General features: G+C 39.1%; 1 protein-coding gene across 1 annotated transcript; it reads left to right on the plus strand.

Moving 5' to 3' along the window:
• The first annotated feature begins 18,741 nt into the window (after window positions 1–18,741).
• Window positions 18,742–22,205, plus strand: LOC107812183 (uncharacterized). The gene is made up of 5 exons (XM_075240338.1): window positions 18,742–19,337; window positions 19,771–20,144; window positions 20,411–21,013; window positions 21,569–21,636; window positions 21,765–22,205. Exons 1-5 carry the CDS (start codon window positions 18,742–18,744, stop codon window positions 22,203–22,205), a joined length of 2,082 nt encoding a protein of 693 aa, XP_075096439.1.
• Window positions 22,206–22,642: the final 437 nt, after the last annotated feature.

Here is a 22,642-nt window from a genome sequence, read left to right on the forward strand (position 1 = left end):
ACAGTCAAAGATCAGGGTCGAGGACGACCAACTAGGAGCCCCCTTAGGCTCGATATACCCAAGCAGGATTCTGGCGAAGGAGCCAAAGCCAAACAAGGAAAGATACAAGCCATACCCCGAAGATAGGAGAAATGCCCTGAGGTGCAACATACCATGCAATGATCGAAGGATGGACCAAGGCCAGAATCCTCAAGACTTGTCAGCAGAGCTGGGTTCGATAGGTACACAGGGCCGATGGAGGCACCTCGCTTATCGGAATACAACTTCAACGTCGATGTATCAGACATTGTATTCGCCATCAGACACGCACGGCCACAGAACCAAGGATTGCCACCAGCTCCGAGAAGAAGTAGCTCGACTACTCAATAAAGGTCACCTCCGAGAATTCCTCAGTGACCAAGCCAAAAATCAGTACCGAGAAAGAGAGGCAACCAAGAAGAACTAAATAAACGAGCTGGATCATGTCATCCACATGATCTTGGGAGGCATTAATGCCCCACAGGAGCCCATAATGAGAAGAACAAAAATATCCATCACCAGAGAAAAACAAACTCAGGGTTACATACCCGAGGACGCTCTCACATTCACCGACGAGGACATCGAGGTCTTGTCTTAGCCCCACAACGATGCACTAGTAATCTCTTTCCTTGTAAATACGTTTCAGATTAAACGCGTACTTGTGGATCCAGGTAGCTCGGCCAATATTATCTGGTCAAGAGTTGTAGAGCAGCTCAGACTGCTTGACCAAATCGTGCCCGACTCTCGAGTCCTAAACGGATTCAACATGGAAAGCGAAACAACGAAAGGGGAAATCACCCTCCCAATCAACGTGGCCGGCACAACCCAAAATGCTAAATTCCACGTCATCGAAGGAGACATAAGATACAACACCTTGTTCGGAAGGTCGTGAATACACTGCATGAGAGTAGTACTATCCACCCTCCATCAAATGATGAAATTTCCGACAAAGGATGGGATAAAAACTGTCTACGGGGAGCAACATACAGCAAAGGAAATGTTTGCGGTGCACGATGTAGCAGCAACACCAATACCCCCACCATCAAAGGAACTAAAGGATAAGCAAGCAATAAAATAGCGATAACAAGATACATTCTCATCTCCGTTCGACTGAACAAAATGGAGGACCGTACCGAGTCCTCATAACAAACAATCGAATCACATCGAGGTCCAAAGTGTCGTCAGTACTAAGGTATGGCCATCTCCCCTTTTCAGCTATATTTTATACTAACTTGAATGTAGGTACCAGATCGAAACGGCCGGAGCGCTTTCCAACTTGAAGGTCTTAGGTTCCAAAAGCATACATTGCACTTTTTTCTTTCGATCGGGTTTTATCCCAAGAAGGGTTTTACCGGCAAGGTTTTTAACGAGTCAATATCTATATGCTAGCTAAGAAAGACTCAACAAAGTATTCAAGGCTTCCTTTCAATCAGCCTCAAATACTGGGGGCCATCCCCCTGGAAGATTACCTCCTCGAAGAAGCCAAGATGTGCTGAACAGTGTCTCGATAGGAAGATAATGTACCGGGCCAAACGGTTGAACGAGCCGTGTCCGCATAGAATAATCAAGCCCTTAACAGCAAAAACAAGTATACTTACACCAAGTAATCAAAATAATACTTTCCAAAGCATTTCGCGTTTCAAAGAAGCTCGACATTTTTGCAAAACGGCTCCAAAGCCAAAAAACGTCCCAAACACTCGGGGATTGGCGGCAACAATAAAAAGCTCGAATGACCTCCGGGTCAGAGTTCCAAACTCATAAGCCCTCAATAAGGCAACATCAAAGTTACAAAACGACTCCAAAGCAAAAAGTATCCCGAACACTCAGGGACTAGCGTCGAAAACTCAAGGTCACATAACCTCCGGGTCGGAAACTCCAAAATGGCAAGACCTCAATGAGAAAATAACAAGTTTACAAGTAATGGCTCCTGGGCCAAGAAAACCTTGATGACTTGAGGACTGCCGCTGTAAAGCCCCAGAAAATTTTACTTAGTAATTTAAGATTTCGTGGTGCCAAGGTAGGCCAAATATTTTATCTTGCGTGCAAATGAGGATTAAGGAGATTATGGATATCAATTGGATATGTTAATAAGTGTATAAGTCATAGTATAAGTGAATTGGGATCTAAGGAGAGGCCTAAGTCTAAGCCAAGTTGGAAAATTTCAAAAGAGACGAAAGTTGCAAATGAGTGCGCATAAGACCTCACTTTGGACAATCATATCTCAAGTTATATAAGGATTTGTGTGATTCACAACCTATCAAATAAAAGGTTTTTGAGTCTAGTTTCTAACTCTTCAAACCGTTCGTTATGCGAATAGTCCTACCAAAGGTTATGGCCAAATTACCAAAAGCAGCGCAGAATTTTACACTACCGCGCCGCCCCATGCGGCGCGGCTGTGTAAATTATCAGAGCACCTCCAGTTTCATTTCTAAACACATTTTTCATTACCACGCCTCCCCATGCGGTGCGGCTATACAAAATCGGGGTTTTTGTTATAAAACGACCTCATTTCGTCAAATAGATTCAAGGGACCATTTCTTGAGCAAAAATCAGATATTTTTAGAGTGAGAGAGTGCCCTAGAGTGAGAAAGTATCCCTCATCAATTCTTCTACAACTCTTGCTCAAATCTTAAAGGATTAACAAGGAAAACCACACTAGGCCTTCATCCTTGAGGTAAGATTCTATACCTTAACCTTTAATTTCGAATCCAGCTAAAGATGGGTAATTATAAACAATGTTTGTGGGTATTGGAGTTGTTATCTTGCTTGCATATGTTGACAAAGGTTGTAGAAACATTGTTGAGCTAAAGATGTTAAAGTATGCGTTGTGGGTTGATTAAATCCTCTATAAAAGGACCATAAAGATTTAACGCACATATGGTGTTTGATAAAATGCTCGAATGAGCTAGAATTATGAATATCTTCCTAATTTGTGTTCAATTTTGTTATGTCTCGAAGTAGATTGGCATTGCTAGAATTTACGGAACGTTGTAGTAACTTAAGGAAAAGCTATTTGAGGTATGTATGGCTAACTTTAACTCTTGTAGAATCCCCTTGTTGTGACGAGCATACGGTATGTGTACCTTGTATGAAAATATGTGTATTGGTTGTCTTAGTTGATTTCCACACCACCGTGTTATATGTGATTGTGAAAAGTGATTTGATGTGCCTACCTTATTATGTGCTAAGCTTGTAAATGCTTGAGGATGACGATATGGGAGTATGTGTTAACGAATGAAAAAATGTTAATGTGTCCAAATGTGGGAATGTGTATAATGGCTAAAACCCTGTGTGGTAAGTAATGAAAGATGGTATTGTGAAATGACATAAATGAGTTGAACGATTAAGACAACACTTTGTACATGAATTACTGCTTGGTGACATCTATGGTGTCTTGGGCCCAAATGTATGAATTGTTGATATGAACTTGTACTTCCTTGAAATGATGATTCTTGTGATTAATATGCTTTGAACGTTGTTGGTTAAGTCTCGCGATATAATGGTGTAAGTAAATGGAAACAAACCAAGTGTGTGTGTGTGTGTGAATGTGTTCATGTGGTAAGAACTGTGTAACAAATGATGGAAAGAAATCGTAATTGATGCAATTGAAACAACTGTGGTAATATCATACGTGACTTGTCGCGGGCAATTATCGTTGTGACTTAAATTGTATACGGGATATTGCATATGATGGAAATGGTATTGATGTTATGAAATTCTTTGTGAATTATTGTTGTTGTCATGTGAAATTTGATTGTCCGGTGGGACTGGGTTGCGCGCCGCAACACGAAGTTATAAGGTATGGGTTGTGGTGATAAGGGTGGCCGAGGTAATAAGGGTGGAAAAGTTATCGAAATCACTATTGAAATGAAAATATGTGAAAGTTGTGAAACCATTGATGTGATGAAATAATGTTGAAAGGGGAAAAGGAGAGATTGTGGAACTTGTTTGGCTTTGGTTTTTCCTTTCAGTGCATTGGATTGTTGATTCTATTACTATTTGTTACCTTTGTATTTCTTGATTTTACTTGGGGTAAAGTTTGTTCATACATACCAGTACAATTCAAATGTACTGACGTCCCTTTTGCCGGGGGCGCTACATTCGTGTTATGATTATATGTGGTTCTATAGCAAGTACTCCAGTCCACCAACAGTAGCACTCCTTCACTTTCCGTCAGCTGTATTGGTGAGCCCCTTTTTCCTCTCGGGGCCCTGCGTGGCTCATGCCGCTTTTCCTCCCGGAAATCTTATTTTGGTATTTGCGTAAGGTATAGCCGGAGCCTTGTTACCGGCAAGTATTGTAACACTCTTTTGTATCCCTAGAGGCTCCATAAATAGGAAATGTGGGTTATGTACTTATGTATTTTGTATTTGGGTAGTGTAACTTGTAAACCACGCTATGTAACCATGTATAATATGTAAATCTCATAAGAATGTGTTTAAATCATAAATGGCTATTTCACTTGGTTAACAGATAATGAAAACGCGGGGTAACACGTGGGATAGGAAAGGCACCCAGGTCCGCTTGACTGGGGTTACCCGGTCGAGCGCCGGTCGCGCCCCTCGGTTTTGGGGCGTGACAAACTTGGTATCAGAGCCTAAGGTTTTAAAGTGTCTTAGGATGTCTCGGAGCCATGTCTAGTAGAGTCCTTCTTATCGGTGTGTTGTTGACCATATCTATAAGTTGGAGGCTACATGGACATTTAGGAATATTACCCTTCTTCAACACTCCAGATCGTGCGATAAAGTTTTACTATAAGATTGTCTTATAACTCGTGCGTTGAGATTCAAGGTAAGTTTAGACGCTCTTTTGTCTATTTCAAGTAATGTTGTCATACGGAATGACCAGTGGGCAAAGGCCTGGATATTAAGGAGATGCCATATGTGTTATGTTGAACGAATGGTATAAATATATGAGGTACGTACATAGTAGCAGAAGCATACTTTATTCAAGAAAGTATTAAAAATGATTGTAACCTCCAAAGAAACATTGAATTGATAAGTGATATATAAGCTTAAATAGCATATGTGGGTAGTGTGAGAAGTATGTAAATGATCCTAAGGTGTGAAAGAAAACTGGTTATATAAGCACGTGATATATGGGAGACATGACCAGGAGATTGATGATGAGAGTGCAAGTCTCTCCTAGGAGACAAGAAGTTATGAAATGAGAGTCAATTGAACCCATAATAAGAAGACCCTTATGCTACGAATGTTATAAGAACCCCATAAGTGTATGAAGTTTTGTTACACTCCTAAAGGATATTGGTATGAGGAATTGGAATCCCAAGCCCGTGTGGCTGAATAAGAGCAAAGGACTTATGAGGTTAATACTATTGTGACTTCAATCTCCCTAATACTCGAACATATATGTGAGGAATAGAGAAATGAAACATATGTCCATGAAGTTGCTAAATTCAAGACTTGTGTCAAAATACGGGACATTCGCCCTAAGTGGGGGATGAAGGGCCATAGCAAGGCCACTTAAATATAATGAAACAAGAGTAAGACCATGTAGCTTTGATGTTTGAATATTTTTGTTGAAGATAGGCGTAGTCTAGAAAAGTGATAATGGATAATGCATATCTGAAAGGATATGCTAATGATAGACCACTAGTACCTCCAAAAAGGTGGAAGGTTAAGGAAGGTAAATTCTTCATACATGGAAATGTGAATGATAGGGTTAACGATCCTAGAAACTAAGAGTAGGTTTGTAAAGGGGTTCTATACTTGTTGGAGGGCTTGGGACAATGCATCCCAAGGAAGTACTATAAATCAAAGGTGAAAGTTTTGCGAGATTTTAGAATGGGTTAATTATGGAATTTCAATTCAACTAAAGTTCCAAGATGTTAAGAAAGGTGGAACGAGTGGGAGAAATAAATGTGATGCTATAATAACCCAAGAGAGTATTTGGGCTTGATGGAAACCTTACAAGCAAATAAGTGTTAAGTGATATATGGGTGAACACACTTTCCCACAAATATCCTAACAAGAATTAAGAGGTGAGTGGGTTAAAAAAATTAAGGAAAAAGACCATGTAACATGTGGAAGAGTACGTGGCTATTCACTAGCTAGGAATAATGAGGCGAGAAGAAATAAGAAGAAAATCTATAAATTGAGATGTCCATGGTTATCGCAAAATAGTTCATATCAGAATGGTGGACTCGCCTGGAGCACAAGTGTTAATAGAAGGTATAAAGGACTAACCGCAATGCTATTAACTTGGGTGACACTGAATGGTAACTAAAGGAGTTAGAGATAGTTCATGTCTACATATAATGGAAAGTAAGACTACTGGTGGTGAAGTTGCGATATGATAAACTCATTAAACCAGGCACAATGATATTACAAGTTCACGGGAGGTAGACAAGTGTGTGGCAAATTAAGGCTATCAATTATGCACTATGAGCAAAATAGAATGGGAATGAATATTCAATGTAGAATGAAAAGATGGTACCAATATATTGTTCAGGCCAGTGGTGCTTTCTGAATTGAATATGTACGAAGGGTGTTGATATGCGTTTTGGGTGGTGTTGAACAGTAAAGAGAGATCACGAGAATGTTTATAAGGGTAAGTGGTGTGGTTTCTTAAATCCTATAAGGCACACAAGGAGGAAAGAGGTTGCCCAGGAAAGGTCTGAGCACAATGTTACATTACACTTGATGCAATGTCTTGCATGTTAATGATATTAAGGTGTGTGCGCAGGCTAGGAGATGTTATTCCTTTTAAATAGAAGGTTCTATAAGAAAACTCATCCAGTAATGTCTTTTGTTAAGAATTTGGAAGAGCAAGTTGCAAGATAAATGTGATATAGATGGTTCACTATTGATGGAACATGGCCAGGTGATCAATTATGCCTCTAGGCAACCCAAGAATCATGGAAAGAACTATCCAACACATGGTTTAGAACTTGCGGCGGTAGTTTTTGTATAAAGATTTGGCGACATTATGTGTATGGGGTCCACGTTGATGTATTTATGAACCACAAGAGCCTTCAATATATTTTTAAACAAAAGGAGTTGAATCTGAGACATAGAGGATGGCTCGGGCTACTCAAGGACTATGATATTGAGATTCTCTATCACCCGGGAAAGGCCAATGTTGTGGTGGATGCTCTTAGACGGAAATCTATGGGTAGTTAGCTCACTTGGAGATATATCAAAGGTCGTTGGCCAGGGAGGTTCACCAGTTGGCTAGTCTAGGAGTTCGTCTTGCGAACTCTAGTGAAGGGAGAGTAATTGTGTAGCACAAGGTTGAATCGTCACTTGTAGAGGAGGTCAAAGAAAAGTAATACAACGATCCATTGTTGGTACAGCTGAAGGAGGGAATTCATAAATACAATATCACATCTTTTCTTTTGGCATTGATGATGGTACCCTATGGTGCCAAGAGTGCCTATGTGTTCTAGATATTGATAGTCTTCGGGAAAGGATTTTGGCAAAAGCTTACACTTCTAGGTATTCCGTACATCCAGGTTCTACTAAAATGTATCATGATCTCAAAGAAGTTTATTGGTGGAATAACATGAAAGAGATGTGGCGGAATTTGTGGCAAAATGTCCGAACTGTCGGCAAGTGAAGGCTGAACATCAAAGGCCTGGAGGATTGTTACAAAGCACAGAAATTCTAACGTGGAAATGGGAAATGATCAATATGGATTTTGTGGTAGGATTACCTCTCACTATGCACAAGTTTGACTCAATTTGGGTGATTGTGGACAGACTCACGAAATCAGCACACTTCTTTCCAGTCAAGTCCACCGATACTGCAGAACAGTATGCTCAGTTGTACATCAAGGAAGTAGTCAGACTTCACGGCACTCCAGTTTATATTATCTCGGATTGAGGGGCTCAGTTCATAGCAAACTTTAGGACGAAATTTCAGCAAGGTTTGGGTACTCAAGTAAATCTCAGTACGGCCTTCCATCCGTAGACTGACGGTCAGGCAGAGCGGACTATTCAGGCGCTTGAAGATATGTTGCAAGCATGTGTTCTAGCTTTCAAAGGTAGTTGGGATGACCATTTGCCGCTTGTTGAGTTTGCTTACAATAACAGCTTTCACGCTAGTATTTAGATGGCCCCATTTGAGGCATTGTATGGAAGGAGGTGTAGATCTCTGATTGGGTGGTTCGAGGTTGGTAAAGCAGAACTGTTAGGGCCAGATCTTGTGCATCATGCTATGGAAAAAGTTAAAGTCATTCAGGAGAGGATGAAAACTACTCAGAGTCGTCAGAAATCCTATGCAGATGTGCTCGAAGAGAATTGGAATTCCAATTAGATGATTGGGTGTTCTTGAAAGTATCTCCCATGAAGGGAGTCATACGATTCGGGAAGAAAGGGAAGTTAAGTCTGAGGTATGTTGAACCGTATAGAATCATTCAGAGGATAGGTCAGGTGGCATACAAGCTCGAGCTGCCACCCGAGATGTCGTTGGTACATCCGGTTTTCCATGTGTCTATGTTGAAGAAGGTAGTGGGAGATCCGTCCGTTATTGTGCCAATTTAAGCTATTGAGGTTAATGAAGAACTATCTTATGAAGTATTTCCAGTTGCCATTCTTGATAGGCAAGTCCGGAAATTGAGAACTAAGGAAATTGCCTCTGTAAAAGTGTTATGGCGGAACCAGCAGGTTGAGGAAGCCACTTGGGAAACCGAGGAAGAAATGAGAAAGAAGTACCCACATTTGTTTAAATAGTTATGTAATAGCTTTCATGCATTTGGTTCCTGTAAACTCTTATCTTTTGATTTGATCTATGTTAAACTATTCCATTTTGACTATGTATATTGCCTATGTGGCCATGGTTGGTGTTGTACAAGTTATGTTATGTCTATGAAACATGTATATGTTGTTAGGATATGTATTTGGGGTCCTCTGACAGGTGGATAGGTCTAGTTACAAAGGAAACTCTGGCGAAATTTTCGGAAATTTAAGGAGTTAGCCAAATTCGGGGCTGATGATATATTTGATAATATGAAAAAGCAGAAGTTACATAAGGATGGCTAATGAATGAAACTTGATCCTCATTCAAGGGCGAATGATCTTAAGCGGGGGAGAATGTAAAGCCCCAGAAAATTTTGCTTAGTAATTTAAGATTTCGTGGTGCCAAGGTAGGCCAAATATTTTATCTTGCATGCAAATGAGGATTAATGAGATTATGGATATCAATTGGATATGTTAATAAGTGTATAAGTCATAGTAGAAGTGAATTGGGGTCTAAGGAGAGGCCTAAGTCTAAGCCAAGTTGGAAAATTTCATAAGAGACGAAAGATGCAAATGAGTGCGCACAAGACCTCACTTTGGACATTCATATCTCCAGTTATATAAGGATTTGTGTGATGCACAACCTATAAAATAAAATTTCTTTGATCCTAGTTTCCAACGCTTCAAACCGTTCGTCATTCGGACAGTCCTACCAAAAGTTATGACCAAATTACCAAAAGCAACGCAGAATTTTACACTACCGCGCCGCCCCATGCGGCACGGCTGTGTAAATTATCAGAGCACCTCCAGTTTCATTTCTAAACACATTTTTCATTACCACGCTGCCCCATGCGGCACGGCTATGCAAAAATCCGGATTTTTGTTATAAAACAACCTCATTTCGTCAAATAGATTCAAGGGACCATTTCTTGAGCAAAAATCAAATATTTTTAGAGTGAGAGAGTGCCCTAGAGTGAGAAAGTATCCCTCATCAATTCTTCTACAACTCTTGATCAAATCTTAAAAGATTAACAAGGAAAATCACACTAGGCCTTCATCCTTGAGGTAAGATTTTATACCCTAACTTTTAATTTCGAATCTAGCTAAAGATGGGTAATTATAAAGAATGTTTGTGGGTATTGGAGTTGTTATCTTGCTTGCATGTGTTGTCAAAGGTTGTAGAAACATTGTTGAGCTAAAGATGGAAAAGTATGGATTGTGGGTTGATGAAATCCTCTATAAAAGGATCATAAAGATTTAACACACATATGGTGTTTGATAAAATGCTCGAATGAGCTAGAATTATGAATATCTTTCTAATTTGTGTTCAATTTTGTTATGTCTTGAATTAGATTAGCATTGCTAGAATTTCTAGAACATTGTATTAACTTAAGGAAAAGCTCTTTGAGGTATGTATGGCTAACTATAACTCTTGTAGAATCCCCTTGTTGTGACGAGCATACGGTATGTGTACCTTGTATGAAAATATGTGTATTGATTATCTTAGTTGATTTCCACACCACCGTGTTATATGTGATTGTGAAAAGTGATTTGATGTGCCTACCTTATTATGTGCTAAGCTTGTAAATGCTTGAGGATGACGATATGGGAGTATGTGTTAACGAATGAAAAAATGTTAATGTGTCCAAATGTGGGAATGTGTATAATGGCTAAAACCCTGTGTGGTAAGTAATGAAAGATGGTATTGTGAAATGACATAAATGAGTTGAATGATTACGACAACACTTTGTACATGAATTACTGCTTGGTGACATCTATGGTGTCTTGGGCCCAAATGTATGAATTGTTGATATGAACTTGTACTTCCTTGAAATGATGATTCTTGTGATTAATATGCTTTGAACGTTGTTGGTTAAGTCTCGCGATATAATGGTGTAAGTAAATGGAAACAAACCAAGTGTGTGTGTGTGTGTGAATGTGTTCATGTGGTAAGAACTGTGTAACAAATGATGGAAAGAAATCGTAATTGATGCAATTGAAACAACTGTGGTAATATCATACGTGACTTGTCGCGGGCAATTATCGTTGTGACTTAAATTGTATACGGGATATTGCATATGATGGAAATGGTATTGATGTTATGAAATTCTTTGTGAATTATTGTTGTTGTCATGTGAAATTTGATTGTCCGGTGGGACTGGGTTGCGCGCCGCAACACGAAGTTATAAGGTATGGGTTGTGGTGATAAGGGTGGCCGAGGTAATAAGGGTGGAAAAGTTATCGAAATCACTATTGAAATGAAAATATGTGAAAGTTGTGAAACCATTGATGTGATGAAATAATGTTGAAAGGGGAAAAGAAGAGATTGTGGAACTTGTTTGGCTTTGGTTGTTCCTTTAATGTGCATTGGATTGTTGATTCTATTACTGTTTGTTACCTGTGTATTTCTTGATTTTACTTGGGGTAAAGTTTGCTCATACATACCAGTACAATTCAAATGTACTGACGTCCTTTTTGCCGGGGGCGCTGCATTCGTGTTATGATTGTAGGTGGTTCTATAGCAGGTACTCCAGTCCACCAACAGTAGCACTCCTTCACTTTCCGTCAGCTGTATTGGTGAGCCCATTTTTCCTCTCGGGACCCTGCGTGGCTCATGCCGCTTTTCCTCCTGAAAATCTTATTTTGGTATTTGCGTAAGGTATCCTTGTTACCGGCAAGTATTGTAACACTCTTTTGTATCCCTAGAGGCTCCGTAGACAGGAAATGTGGGTTATGTACTTATGTATTTTGTATTTGGGCAGTGTAACTTGTAAACCACGCTATGTAACCATGTATAAAATGTGAATATCGTAAGAATGTGTTTTATAAATGGCTATTTCACTTGGTTAACGGATAATGAAAACGCGGGGTAACACGTGGGATAGGAAAGGCACCCAGGTCCGCTTGACTGGGGTTACCCAGTCGAGCGTCGGTCGCGCCCCTCAGTTTTGGGGCATGACAGCCGCCTATTGCCACCATCGACTTATCAAAACCCGAGGCCATAAGACCACATACGGGAAGCCTCGGTCTTGTAAGACCTATTTAAGGCAACAACAATATCTTTAAGACCTCAAGCAAGGCATGAACCACACTTGTACCAAGTGACAATATCTGTAAGACCTCAAGCAAGGCATGATCCATACTTGTACCAAGTATCCAAAACTGTAAGACCTCAAAGGCATGTAAAACTAGTAAGACCTTACTAAAGGCATAAACTCGATCTCAAAATTAAGGCTATATATCGAACTTGTAAGACCCCTAAAAAGGCATACCCTCGATATAGATGCCGAAACTACTTCACTTGGGACTAAAAGGCTCTGACCAAACACAAATGACTACGATCATAAGGTTGTACCAACCAAATTAACGTGACTCGGGGATGGCCGACCATCGCTACAAAATCACATGCCTTTAATTACTTCGAATCTACTTCGAAAAGAACCGGTTAAACAGGCTACCCTCGATATAGGCAAAAGAGCTTCGACCATGTCAACTCATAATATAGGATTTGAGATACTCAACCATCGAGCCAAACCTCCTGAGGTGCTCGATCATCGCCATATAACGACTCACAATCGAGGTTTTCATCAAACCATCGAAGAGTCAGGCAAATATTACTTTAAAAAATCCTTATCGAGAGAAAAATAAAGCTTACATAAAGGGTCGCATCGACCCAAAGCGTAAGAGCCACTGTCGCCAGCCCACATTAAAGGTCGTATCGACCCAAAGCATAAGAGCCACTATTGCCAGCCCACATAAAAGGTTGCATTGACCCAAAGCATAAGAGCTACTGTCACCAGCCCACACGAAAGGTCGTACCGACCCAATGCGTAAGAGCCTAAGGGCCAGGTTGAGATTCAAAAACTTGAGGGTCGAATGAGCTTGATTCGATACCTGACTCGGAGACTGAACCCAAAACAGTTGACCAAACATGCCTAATAGCACAATTATAAGAGCTTGAACGTCGGCTTATACTAAAAGGTTGCATCGACCGAGCGCGTAAGAGCCTACGGGCTAGCCTAGTGATCCCCAGGGCCATATCACGATTCTAAGGATTCCTTCTAACTCAAAAACTAGTTCATCTAGCTAAAATCAAGGCAAAAAGAAATACAGGAAAAATGAAACCGCAAGGATTTCCTTTTATACATATATGAGAGGAAATACAAGCTCCATTTGTAACGTACTTTGAAAGTACTATGTACAGAATCAGAAAAGGAAATCTATGTCGCCCTCGAGGACTATGGCCTGTAAGCCTCATTCTCGCTATCCTCAGCATCAGACAGAAGTGACTTAGCATCACGCTCATCCGCCCTCGCCCGCTTCACCTCTTTCGAAAGGTCAAAGCCCCTAGCATGGATCTCTTCGAGGGTTTCCCTTCGAGACTTACACCGAGCATATTCTTGCTCCTGCCCTCGCGGTCAAGAGTCCTTCTTATCTCAGCTTGAGCATCGGCAACGTCCTTCAAATAGGCCACCACTTTCTAGTAAGCCTTAGTTCGGCTCATTATGGCTTCAGCCCGGGCATCCACAACCTCGGCCTTTATCTTCAGAAGCTCAGACTCGAGATTCGTAATCATATCTATTCAAACCGAACTATTATCACTAGCTATGCGAAATTGAACCTCAAAGGAAGAGGCCTTGGCTAGAGCACCCTTCCCCGCTGAAGCCTGAACGTCCGCCTGAGCCTTTAACTCATCGTACTCGCGCTTGTCTCGGCCAGCTTTGGTACGAAGGCACTCCAGGTTCTCCGTCTTTTTCTGCGACTGAAATAAACGAATCATTAGCCTCAAGAGATAGAAGAAGGAACACACACTCCCTCGGAACAAAAACTACCTGCTCATTCAGGTAGCTCTCATAATTCAAGCTTCGACTTGCCTCAAACTATAAGCGTGCCAACTTGACTTCCCTTTCGTCACAAAGGAGCCTAAGGGATTTCTCCCCATCCTAAGCTTTCAAAGCCTAGCCTAACGGCGAAGCAGCTCGGACATAAGCTTATCAAATTCCTGCAAAAGAAAATTCAATAAGAAAGGGAAGGCGCGAAACTTAAAAAGCCTGCGCCAAAACTAACCTTAGAATGAAGCCGATGAGCTTCCTCGAAGGACGAGCGCGCATCTGCCAGTCTAGCTCCCTCAGCACCGAAAGAGCCAACCCCGGTTGGCCACGGTCGCTTAGTGTATATGATCTCGAGTTTCGAGTATCCCTCGAAGCACCTTCGATGGGAGACTGAATCGGCGACAGTTAACCCTCTTGCCTCAAAGTACCTTCGACGGAAAAAGAAGATGGCAGCGGAGGAGAAACTGCCTTTCTAAAACTAGAAATCACGGGCGCAGCAGGCTCAGTCAATACATCCTCTCTAATCCCACGGTCTGGGTTCGCTTTGCTTTGAACATCGTCGCCCTGCAAAGGCATTTCTTGCTTATTGTTATCATTCTTTAGCATGGAAGCTGACAACCGTTCTCCCTTTACGAGAGGGCACGTCCTCGCCTTAAAATACTCCCCAATGCCTACAATAACACGGTTAGTATGCAAAAAGAGAAAGTGCCCTTCTAAATGAAAAAAGGGAAGGGAACAAATTGCACAGCACGTAATGTAGAAGGAGAAGAAAACAAAACATATTGCAACAATAAGAGTCAGTGCTTACCCGAGAGAAGAGACGATGAGCCTCTTCAAAGAGGGTAGATGCATCATTGAGGTCGGCGGCATCATCGACCCCAGTAAAACAATCCTCAAAAAGATCTTCTGCGAGGACCTTGCTCAGGTCGGGCGTTCATAGAGCTTGAGCGTCCTTTATTGCCTCCTCGGAATAAGATGGCAGATGAGGGGAGTGACATATTGTCATGGCCCCGAGATCGTTGCTCGGGGTGCTCTAATTAGCCTCGGGATTCTCGGTACCTGCCCTATCCAATGTACTTGTCGGAAACGGGGGAATAATCTCGATCTCAGGGGACTTCGGGACCTTGCCTACATTTTTCTTCGGAGCCTCCTCTTCACGAGACAGGGTTTCCGATTTAGAAGATTTGACGACCTCAGTTGGCTTCCTGGTTCGGGCCATCAACGTCGATTCTTCACCCTCATTTTCCCCATCATCTAAAAACTGGTGGGTTGTATCTAAGTCTGTATGAATAAGTTTCATCTTTGGCCTTCGAGTAGGGGCCCCCTTATCCTGGGGGTCTTCGGGTTTCGAAGCCCTTTTTCTCTTGTTATCTTTCCCCGATTTGGGAACCGGGGACTCGGTCTCTTTCTTGGGCGGGGCTAGCCTCATTTCGGAGACATCTCTAATGCCTACATAAATAGGCATAAGTAGGATGACATCTCCAATAAAAGGAAAGCATCAAAAAACCTGGGAGAAGAACTTACCATGGTGTTTGGCCTCTCATTTGCCCTTCGATAAGTCACACCATTTGTGCTTGTCATACGAGGAGGTCGAGGCCAGTTTTCGAACCCAATCCTCGAGGTCAAGGATCGCATGGGGCATCCAAGTGACAGCTGCAAAAAAGGCAAAGGCATTACTAAAGGCAGGAATGGAGTATAAGAAGATACTAGGAAAGGGACTTCACTTACGCTTGGGATTCCACTTCTCTAGGAACGGTATTTTTCCCTTAGGGATGACGTCCGAGGTCTTCACTCGGACAAACCGGCTCATCCAACCTCAGTTCTTATCCTCATTGTTACTAGCAAAGAAGCCTTCGCTTGATCAACGTTGAAGCTTGATCAACACTCAAAAAAGCTGAGGCCGATACAGCCGAATGAGGTGGTTGAGGGTAAAATCTAATCCCTCGGCCTTGCTAGAGAAGTAACGCAGCATAATCACAATACACCAGAAAGAGGGATGGATCTGGCCGAGGGTAACTTCATATCTTTTGCAGAAGTCAATCACTACTAGATCAATGGGACCTAGTGTGAAGGGGTAAGTGTAAACACTTAAGAACCCTTCCACATGGGTAGTAATGCTCTCATCGGGGTCGGGGATCTGTACCACGACTTCGTCCCCCCAGTCACGGTCTTTCTTCATGGCCTTGAGATGCTTCTTAGTTATCGAACTAATATATCGGGATACATGTTCGCATTGGCTTGGGATTACGGGAGGGGGGAAGGGGGGTTCAACGTTGAAGTCTTTCTTTATCACGCAGGGGTCGGGAATAATCTCATGAAGGGTCGGCGCCACAAGTTTGGCCGGCCGGGAAGAGGAGGAGGAAGCTTTCTCCTTTTGGGAAACTGTCTTTGAAGTTTTTGCCATTAATTCGAGTTAGAAAAAATAGAGATAGGCGGAGTTTGGTAATTTCTGACACTAAAAGGAATGAGAGTAGCAGATAATGAGAGTAAAGAGATGAAGAGACGGAGATATAGAAGAAGTTTAGAGGTGGTTTGAAGATTGGAGTAAAGCTTTCTCTGAAATTAAACCTTATATTTATAGGTGAGCAGCGACGGTTCAACGACGCTAATGGCCGACCACCACTCGAGAAGCATTTAATGTTTTGGGGAAGCGAACTGACGGGTCTTTTCGGTCACTTCGAGCGCCTACATCACGAGAATGAAGTCATCATCGAAGGCTCCGAAAAATGGAGGTTCAAATCGTTTCTTATCATTTTACTCTAAGAAACGCGGGGACTATCTGTATACAGTAAAATCATGTACCCCCGATTTTGTGGGCTCGAGGGCTCACATCGAGGAACAGAGGGCTCATATCGAGGGATAAACTTAGTATGGACCGGGTTCGAGTTCGAGGGCAGAACGTAAGGATCAAATATCAAAGTGCACGACGAGTACCGAAGCCAAGAATGATCAACCTCGAGATGGAGCCGTTATGATTTTGTAACAGAATGAGCAAGATTCCCGCCACGTCCTCAAGATCATGGCATAAATTTCGGAATAAATTTGTACGAGTTGGTACTAATCGTACTAGGCGGTTAGACATCTGTTCCAATAAGATTCCTTATCGTAAATAGAAATGTACCTTATTTAGGGTTTCCCTATCCAATCATTTGTAACCATCATCAATCATTGGCAAGAATATACTCGCTTTCTTTCTTGCTCATATTTCATCAGAATTGTCCTTTAACTTTATTGTTCTTACTTTATTGTTCTTGACCAACCTCGAGACCACCTTAGCCCGAGGTCGAGACTGGCTTGCATACTGGTTTGATTTCACTTACTTTTTCATTTGTATGTTAGATTTTTTGGTTATTAATTAGTATTGAACCAAATTACATATCCTTAAAATCATAAACAAATTTAATTGTTACTCGTATTTTCGAGGTAAACAAGCTTAATTATGAAAATTAGTAATATTACCAGGATATTTGCTGAAGTCCATAAGATGAGGTGATCGGAGTAATAATCTGATGTCAATTCACTAAAGTAATTGGCAAAATCATAGGCAAACGGATTTTTAAATGTTTCTTGTTTATATTTTTTATGTTCTTTGTCTAATGTATTATCTCATACAGATAACAAGGAATGGCACATAGATTTTCGATATATAACATTTTGCTGAAAAGACGACATTACATCTTTATCACACCATTTCTTGTCTAGGTTTTCAAATCCTTGTGGTATTTTCCCTTTGGCAAGGTAGGCTAATCTGCCTTTACCTCCTACTGATAATTCTTCTACATGCATTTTTTGACTGATCCATTTGGATACTTAATGACCCTAAATGACACCTACTTGCCATATATAGTTATAAGTGTTTCTTTTTGCCCTATATAGTTGATGATATTTCAGAACAAGAGATTAAGCATCAAGAGCATGAATTTCGTGTCCTAAAATATTTTTAGCTATGGTGGAGAGACAGTTCAATATCAAAGTCAAACTTACAAGATATGTGACGCTATAGAACTAGGATTCAACAGTGTATCACAATTCGAATATGAAATTGGTTCAGTAATATTGGGTTGCAAAAGTCTCTTAGGGGACGTTTGGACATAAGAATTGTAAAATTCCAAAAAAAAAAGTAAAAAAATTTTCAAGTGAAAATGGTATTTTAAAATTAGAATTGTATTTGGAAATGAATATAATTTTGGGTTGTTTTTTAAGTTTTGTGAGTGATTTGAGTAAAATTTTTGAAAAACGGCTTTTTAGAGTTTTTCAAATTTTCGAAAAATTTCAAAATTCATCTTCAAGTGAAAATTGAAAATTTTATGGCCAAACACTAATTTCGAAAAAAAGTTAAAAAAATTCTTATGTCCAAACGGGCTCTTAAATTCATCTAAAATGTTCTAATGGTGCTTTAGATGACTTTTAACTTTAGTTATTAATATTATAATAAGTAAAAGAAATATGATTATAAGAAAAGTTATAACACATAAAAAGTAATTTATAATACTTGATGCTTATTAACTACTTTTAATCATCTGATCTAAATAAGTTCAAAGTATCATGGCAACCTTATTCAATATTTTGAAAAGATTATTGACACAACTGACAACTAGGACTTAAATGTCAATAGAAAGAAAAAGTAGGACTCATCTTTTATGTTAATGCTGGGTGTTAAAGTGGGATATTTACACAAATAGGCGGCAATTCATCATCTATTTTTTCTAGAGAATTTTTCATAAAGCACCATCTTTTAGATCTAATTAGCCATTTATAGATACTCTTTGTTATATTACGTGTTATAGATATCTTTTATGTTTTTATACAATGTATTTCATGTATTTGAGATGTTGTATTCATTAATACAACCAAAAAAATAGGCGTAAAAATAAGAATTCCAGCTAAATCTGATATGTATTTAACTGTATTTAAGCGGCTTTAACGTGAAATACAGTAACGTATCTGCGCAGAATCTGGAAGGTTAAACTTGTTAAAACGGAAGGAAATCAAATCACATGATATTCTCCTAAATTAACTCAACGAACTAAAACTAGTACACATTAATCTGTATTCTGCTCAAAGACAGCATCTCAGAAACGTGAATACAACGAAAAAACAGAGCAATATCTGATCGAACTTCTTCCATTCTCTTCTCTCTTTTTTCGATTGATACAAATTATATACAAAATAAGGTATTCATCCTCTATACATATGGCAAGTTTAACAGTTTTGTTGCGTGATTCTGGCAAGTGGAACGATGAGGGCAATTACATCGATTTTTCAATTGAGGGAATACTGATAAAGGAGTATGCCTCCTTTAATGATCTGGTTGTTTCAATTTCAAATCAACTGGGTATCGATTTGATCTCCAAGACAATTAAAATACAATACAAAGTAGAAGGAAATTGCACACCAATTGAAATACACAATGATATGGGTTGCAGAGTTTATGTAGAATTGAAAAAAGAGAACAGAGAATTTGGGATGTATCCTTTGTGCATAACAACTATCGAAAAAGATCTTATATCCGGAGGTAGTTTAAATCAAGGCGATATTGTGCAAATAGACGAAGGAGTTCAAAGGTACGATTCCGATACAGATGATACACTGGCTCTAGATTTTGTCAATTCAGGAGAAGCGATTGGAGTGTTCGAACTCCACAAGGATTTGATAATTTCAAAAACTAATCAAAAGGAGGTTATGGCTGGAAAAGTTTATAAGGATAAGGATACATTGAAAGAGGTGATGGAGAATTATGCTATAGCTCAAAGGTTTCAATTCCGGGTTGATAGGTCTAATGCTGTCAGGTTTGCATATATTTAAAAAAAAATTCCATTGTATTTTCGATTATTTGTTTGAGCTGTAAGTTTAACGTCGTTGTATTTATGTGTATTTATGTATTTCATCTAGATGATCACAGATGAAGTAAACATATGTTAGTTTAGGTCATTTAAATACATGTATTCATATGTATTTTACTAGTATAAATACACAACAGTGGCTCTAATTATTTTCTTATTATGTCTACTGTGGTGTTAAGTGTATGCATATACAAACAAGTGTATTCAGTTGTATTCATTGTATTCAAACGCATATAACTATAATAGAATTCAGTAGTATAAAAATTTATATATATAGATGTCAGGATGTATCTATGTCAGATTATATTTGTCTGTATATGAGCTGCATTTTTTGTAAACACTTATGCTAATCAAATGTAAAATAATTAATTCTTTGCAGCTATGCATTATTACGCATTTCAGAAGATTGTGAATGGAGGTTTAAGGCTTCAAGTATTAACAAATCAGAACTATTCAAAGTGAGAGAATTCAATGATAACCATACATGTCCGCTGAAGAACAAGGTGTATGAGCAGCGGCAGGCTAGTAGCAGCCTTATAGGTGGTATGATAAGGCCTAAGCTTACAAACCATAAGAGGAAATACACTCCAAGGGATATTATTGATGATGTGAAATCAGATTTAGGTGTAGATGTTAGCTACATGTTGGCGTGGAGGGCTAAAGAAAAGGCAATGAATTTTCTGAGAGGTGAACCGGCTGATTCATACAAAAAATTACCAGAATACTTATATACAATGGATATGACATATCCAGGTTCCCACATAAGAATGGTAAAATCGCCAAAAATGAATTCATGTACGTGTATATATCCTTGTATGCCTTTATAAGGGGGTTTGATCATTGTAGACCTATTGTTGTTGTGGATGGAAGTCACCTAAAATCTTACTATACCGGGACATTCGTTTCGGCAAGCACGTTGGATGGTGCAGGTGAGTATCTGAATTATAATACAATCTGTTAATATTTTTAAATATTGAAATACATTTTTTAAAAATAATTATACTCAATTGTATTTACAGGTCATATATTGCCACTAGCATATGGTGTTATTGATTCAGAGAACGATGTTGCTTGGACATGGTTCTTTGAGCAATTCAAGATAGCATACGGTGAAAGGAAAAATATGTGCATCGTTTCAGATAGAAATGAGAGTATCATTAAATCTGTATCGAGAGTGTATCCAGATGTACCGCATTTTGCTTGTATATGGCATCTATGGAACAACGTATATAAGAAATTCAAAAAGAGCCATGCCAAGTTGAGCGAGATATACTTCTCTATGGCAAAAGCATACACACAAGCTGAATTTGACAATCTGATAGAGAAGGTGGAGAAGGTAGATATTAGGGTGAAAGAATACTTAGAGTTAGCTGGTTACGAAAAGTGGACTAGGTTGTATGCACCTGTTAACATGGGATGGACAATGACGTCAAATATTGCTGAGTCAATCAATGTCGCACTAGTTTCAGCAAGGGAATTGCCAATATACGACTTCCTCGAAGAAGTTAGAAAGATGTTTGGACGTTGCAATTGTAGTAACCGCAAAGAAGCTACACAGACATACACGACTCTTGGAAAAAAATACCAGGAGATGCTGACTTTGAATGAGGAAATGTATGACTGTAAGTTATATTTTAACGTCATTGTTGTATATAGCTTAATTGTTACTGAATTAATGGCATGAATACAACTGAATACAATGATTTTTTAAGTAGAACTACCATTAATACATATGAATACAACTATATTCAAACTCATAAAAGATATATTTTTCCGTAGGTCTGATATGAATAGAACTGAATATAACTAAAAGCATGCTGCAAAAACTATTGGAATACATCATAATATAACTAACAAAGTTGTATTATATGTAATTTTAATATGTATTGTCAATACGTATGATTCTAATGCTTTTGTTAGCATCTTGTTGCCTAAAGTACAGCAGATTAAAATAGTTGATTAATTGAATACAACTGAATACATCTTGAATACAAATGCAGTTGAATATATCTGACTACAACTGATTAAAACAATTGAATTTAATTGAAATTAGCTGAATACAGCTGAATAAAGATGTTGAATAAAGCTGAATATAACAATTGAATACAGCTAACTATAGCTGATTAATACAGTTCAATTCAAATGCTTCTAAAGTATGATTCTAATGTTTTTGTTAGCATCCTGTTGCCTAAAGTACAACAGAATTCTGATAAGTTCTGCACTAATAGCAGTTGGTATTGTGCTGGTCTAAATATTTGATGTATTCATCTATATGCAAAAAATTCAGTTGTATGTAACTTATTAATTCAGCATTATACATTTGGTAATTCAGATATATGTGCTCAAAACTTATATTTCTATTTTTAAATGTAGGTGGTACCATCAACTGAATACTTACATACGGTTAACGATGGTGGGAGGAATTACACAGTCTGCCTGTTAGAGAGAAAATGTGTTTGTGGGAGGTTCCAAGTTGATGAATTGTCGTGCCCACATGCTTGGGCTGTATTGAAGAGCAAGTTTCTAATGCCAGAAGAATGTTGCTCTAACTATTACAAATCAAATACAATTGTAATGACATATGATTTGCCAGTGTACCCGCTACCAGACAGAAATGACTGGAATATACCAGAACATGTTGCAGAGGAGGTTGTACTACCACCCAAATGGAAAAGACCTCCTGGAAGGCCAAAGAAGAAGCGCGATAAAACATTAAGTGAATTGCTGCAGCCGAAAAATCAACATTCATGTAGCATATGTGGGCAGGGAGGACATAACAAGCGAACGTGTAGAAATGCTCCACGTAATAAATAGTTAACACTCTGACATGTATTAGTGCTTCAACGATTTGTCAATACTTATGTTAACATTGTCAAGTAATAAATTCTCATTGTCAAGTAATATATTCTGAAATGACTTTCGTGAATAGTTTCTGAATACATATAGTTGAAATATTTTTATACAGATAAATACATATGCACTATACAGTTGAGTATAACTCAGTATGGATGAATACTAAAAAATACAACTGAAGTATTTTTATGAATAATACAGTTGAGTAGCACTGAATGTAAATGAATACATCAAAATACAATTAAATACAGCTGAATAATACACTTAAATACAACTAACTACTGCTGAATAAAACAAGTTGAATACAACTGAGTATATCTGAATACAACTGATTACGTAAAACCTGTTTAATACATCTGAAATTGTGTTCTTTAATATGTGTTATCTGAACTTGAAAG

This window comes from Nicotiana tabacum, chromosome 20, assembly GCF_000715075.1.
Source record: "Nicotiana tabacum cultivar K326 chromosome 20, ASM71507v2, whole genome shotgun sequence".
NCBI lineage: Eukaryota > Viridiplantae > Streptophyta > Magnoliopsida > Solanales > Solanaceae > Nicotiana > Nicotiana tabacum.